Consider the following 5031-nt stretch of genomic DNA (forward strand, 5'->3'; position numbering starts at 1 on the left):
GGATTATTGTATATGTGTGCACGTTTTTAAAAAAGCTAACAGACACAGACTTCTGATAAAAGTCAGATGTCCAGAAGTACCAACCCTCTTGTACAATGGGTTGGTTGCCTTTTGTGAGTGAACTTTGATATTTATATCCCTAGTTTTCAACATCAACTGCACATGAGAGCAGAATCCGCTGTCTGTTGAACATTATGAGAGGAAAACCTGCTGACAAGCTTTGTTATAGACAAACAAAGATTTAAAAATCAAAGCTAATCCAGTGATTGTCCTAAAGTGGAGGCCAAGGGGTACTTAGCCTTGATCCCCCTCTTTGAAGGCATTTTTATCTGAATTGTGTCTTGGTACCAGCATCCTGTTTTGTGAAATATTTTGCTGAATATTTAGTAAAGAAAACCAGTAAGGATATCATCTGAAAGTTGAGAATCTCCCCTTTCCAATGGTGTATAACTCAAAATGTGTTTAGGGGACGATGTGACTGATTTGGTCACATTTGTGAAAAACAAATATAATCTCGGAGAAAAATACAGTATGTTGTCCTTGAAATGTAATGAACATTCTGCTGTATGGGAACGTACATTTTAGGACAAGGTTGTATAGAAAATCTCCCTGAAGCTGCTGGACGTTGGTCATTTAATAAAACAAAACCTTGTAACTTTGACTTTCAGAGGTGGATAATGGCACATTTCCCACTCTGAACCCCATGGCCATAGCCTGTATACAATGATTAACACATACCATAGCTTTCTGTTCTACTTTGATGCAGCTATAAAAAGGCAATTTTAGGTTTGGTATTAACTATAGATTCAAGGTTTAAGTGGACATTTAAATGGAAATCAGGGTCTCCCAAACACACAAAGCAAGACATGCATACATTAAGGCAGGGGTGTCAAACTCAATTTCATCGCGGGCCACATTCGCATAAAGGTTGCACTCAAAGGGCCGGTTGTAACTATATAAATATACATATATAATATATATAAAAAATAATGTATTCAATTACATTATTGCCTCTGAATTGGTTTATTATTGGATAGGATAATAACTAAGTAATTAACTACGTCTGAAAGCAGAAGTCCAGGGCAAATAATTGCAAGTCTCTTCAGTGTGCATGTCACAAAACGAGATGCATTGTGGGACATGTAGTTTATGGGCAACCTGCTTCTGTAAAGTGCCATGTAACCGTATAATATACGTGTTATATTCTTTGCAAGCTCTTACGGGGCCACATAAAATGAATTCGCGGGCCGGATTTGGCCCCCGGGCCTTGAGTTTGACACCCCTGCATTAAGGGGTCTGTGGTTTTAATACATCTTCTTTGTTTGCAGTGTTCATAATGTGTGGATCCCCGAAGGACGTAGAGGAGGTGAAGAGAGTCTCCCAAGCCGACAGCAAAGATATTCTCTTTGTCCTTATTGATCTTTTCAAGTCAGTGCCTCTTATATCTCTATTTCAATCTCTTTGCAGTCTGTCTTGTAAAATCTTACTGATTACTTTCTGCATGTGTCTACAGTGATCAATATTACATCAACACATCGTCACTGCCGTCCATGAAGAACGTGTTGGTGGTGACAATGCCCAACACCAGAAACTACGTGATCAACACCGACCTGAAAGACAACAACACGGTGAGGACACTTCACACATTACTTCCTCGTACTGCTGTTAAAAGCAATAGTTGAAATATAAGGGATATACTGTCATTGCTGAATGATGCAAATAAGAAACTATACTGAGGTAGCTTAGCTTAGCATTAAGACTTTGAGCAGCATACAAACTCTACAAACTCCAGGCTGTTTGCTTGTCTAGTTAAAGGGCTGGTCTTCCCAATCTTACAAATCTATGACTATTAACTCTGAGTTACATTTTTGACTTAAATCTCTGAGATTTTCACATTTTATTTTCAACATTTCCCATTTTAATCTCAGAGAATATCCAGGTTTTTTCGTGTGAATTTACCACTTTCATTTTAGATAATATCCAAGATTTTCCCTTCTTTCCCAGGTCCATGAAGTATTTATTTTTTAACAAAGGTCCTTGTACTAATTAAAAGCAATGCAGATCATTTTCCTTTTTTTCATTATTTTGTTCCTCTCTTTCTGCAGATGAATGATTACATGGCTGCGTACCACGACTCGGTGCTGATGATAGGCGAGGTGATGAGAGAGATAATTGAGAAGAATCAGTCGAACACTCAGCAGATGGAGTTTGTCAACGTGACTAAGTTCAGAAACATCTCCTTCAACGGTAAGAAAGGAGGAAGAGTTATTGGGTGAAAGGAGAAATTAACCTATCTTCCATTCCAGTAACAAGTAGGCTATGGGTTTAATCCTCAAAAAAACCCATTTCAGATCCATTTCTAAGTGGGCATGGACGAATGTATTTATATTTTATCTAGCTAACATTACATAATAACAAAGCTTACAAACATATTAAGCACTAACGTATTAATTCGCCAATGTTAGCCTAATGTTAGCGCTGCGTGTTTCCAAATCCCGCTCAAGTTTCTTGCAAGTTAAGTTTATCCGTATTTCTCTGTCTGAGAGATGCCATTTTACTGTCTGAATTATCTGAAGATAAATGGCTCGTGAAAAATACGACAAATCCCTACTTTGGTGTTGATTGGGCGGATACAATTAGTCATGATCTGTGTTTGAATTCACTTCACCAACGTCACAGATACAGGATATTATCTCTTAGTGCGACGTCCATACTTGAGACCTCAGAAATCGGGAGCATTTCAAAATGCAAAATGGGGGGGGGGCGGGTGCTAGTGGATCGCCGGAGCTGTTAGATTAACATTAACATGCTTATATTGTAGTTCTAAGTGCAATGCCTTGCGGCCTGTAGCACCATCCTTGATAGAGCATATGTGTGGGCAGGAAAGGAGTGAGCAGAGAGTAGAGTAGTTGTCGATTTTTGTTCTGTTTTCTGTGACTATCTGCCTCACCCTCTCAGACTTTCAGTTGCGCCCGCTACTAAAGAGACGTGTTTCCATGGAAACCAAACAATGGTGTAGCTGTATTAAAGTCCGAGTGGAAACAGTCCTGAGTAAATCTGATTTTGTCAGAAATGCGGGAGAAATATGACCCCGGGAGGAAACCGGGAGAGGGCAATGAAATCGGGAGTCTCCCGCGAAAATCGGGAGGGTTGACAAGTATGGCGACGTCTCCCTTCTAAATTGTCCCTGTCATGACTGATGACTGCTTTTCTCATTAAATTAGCCAAAACATGTTAACATTTGGAGTCTCAAAATACCATATCAGCACATATACTTACTCAATATAAGGTTTTTATTGCAAAATTATGAACAGATTGTTATCTTGCTGAAAAAATACTGACAACATGACCCTGAAATCATCCTTTAGTGATGGCATTGTTTACTGTTTAGTGTGAAGCCCAACAGATGGAAGCTGCTGTCCCTTATGTACATTTTTCCCAGTCTAATTTATCTGACTAGGTGTTATGTCCTGCAGGCAGCAGCTGTGTGTAATTGGGTGTGAATATGTGAGTGAGAGACACACTGTCAGGCTTTTTTATACGTGTTTTTTTCACAAATGACCCAATAAAACAACTATAAAAATTAGCATTAAAGGTGCAACTGATAACATTCAGCCACCAGATGACACACTGCGGTTGCCAGTTTCATAGAAAACCTGCACATCTCATGGCTAAGTGGTTTAGATTCCCACTTAGCTAACTAGAAAACATTACCGTTATCAAAATTGAAGAGAAGAAGAATAAGAATTTATAAGAATTTTCATTTTTAGGAGTGCTTTTCTGAAAGCTTTGTTGTTGTGTCATTTTCTTGTGTTATTGTAATTATTCTATACTAAAAGGTATGAATAAGCTTTAACACTTCAGTGTACATAAGTACAGGAACAGGAAACATACACCAGAGGCTGATTTCTGGGGACGTTGTTGTGAAAAAAAGTTATATTTGTGAGTAAAACTGTTGATTTTTTTGCTCAGGAAGTGCTGGAACATACAAGCTGGACAAACATGGAGACAGAGACGTGAATCTCTCAGTCATTTACACCACCAATGACAACAAGGTACACTGTTCTCCTGACCTGATTAGAATGTATGAAGGTAGATATGGTGCAAAATGCGAGAGCGTGTAAAACCTGATGTGAGCACTTGCAGAAAAAAAATCTGAGCTTGTGTGCATACATTTACACTTGTATGAAATAGAATAGAATGCCAGAATCAACATATATAAAGGAACACCTGCTCCACTTTAAAAGGAAATCCTCCATGTATTGACTCTCTTGTCAAAATGTCTCCTCAGTACCAAGTGTTATTCGAATTCGACACCGAGCTCCAAGTAACCAAAGTGATCGACGCGAACCCTTCCTTCATCTGGGGGAAAAAGCTTCCTGATTCCACCCCAGACCAAGGTACGCACACGCACACGCACACGCACACGCACACGCACGCACGCGCGCGCACGCACGCACGCACACACACACACACACACACACACACACACACACACACACACACACACACACACACACACACACACACACACACACCACTTCAGGGGACATTACATTGACTTACATGCATTTCCTTGAGACTTATCCTAACCTTAACCATAACCAACACATGCCTAACCCTAACCCTAACCAAGTCTTCACCCTGTCCCCATAAGGGGGGCGAGTCCCCACACGTGGCTGTGTAAACAGATTTAGGTCCCCACAAGGATGGTAATGCTAGGCCACACACACACACACACACACACACACTGATATACCACAATACATTGAGTTAAATACTTTTCTAGAGACTGACTTTAACACTTATCTTAAAACTAAAATGTAATGATTGACGATATGGGGACTTGCATTTTCTCCCGATAGTGGATAGGGGTCGCGGAAATGTTACTGTAGATAATATGTATGATCCCACACACACACAAACACACACTGTTGTGTTTCGATCATCTTAGAGTAAATAACATTCATTTACATATGTTTTCTGGAGACTAACTAACCATAAACCAAGGCCATAAAATGTAATGATTAC

The 5031-nt window shown here is 39.6% G+C and overlaps 1 protein-coding gene across 1 annotated transcript; it reads left to right on the forward strand.

The window, feature by feature from the left end:
- Window positions 1-1334: 1334 nt before the first annotated feature.
- LOC104945257 (heat-stable enterotoxin receptor-like) lies at window positions 1335-4400 on the forward strand (the record flags this gene model as incomplete). The annotated part of the gene is made up of 5 exons (XM_010770897.1): window positions 1335-1428; window positions 1514-1628; window positions 2106-2247; window positions 3973-4055; window positions 4292-4400. Coding segments are annotated over exons 1-5 (541 nt in total), but the record flags the coding sequence as incomplete, so codon positions are not given.
- Window positions 4401-5031: the final 631 nt, after the last annotated feature.

Source organism: Notothenia coriiceps, unplaced genomic scaffold, assembly GCF_000735185.1.
Source record: "Notothenia coriiceps isolate Sejong01 unplaced genomic scaffold, NC01 NC01_scaffold00009322, whole genome shotgun sequence".
NCBI classification, from domain to species: domain Eukaryota; kingdom Metazoa; phylum Chordata; class Actinopteri; order Perciformes; family Nototheniidae; genus Notothenia; species Notothenia coriiceps.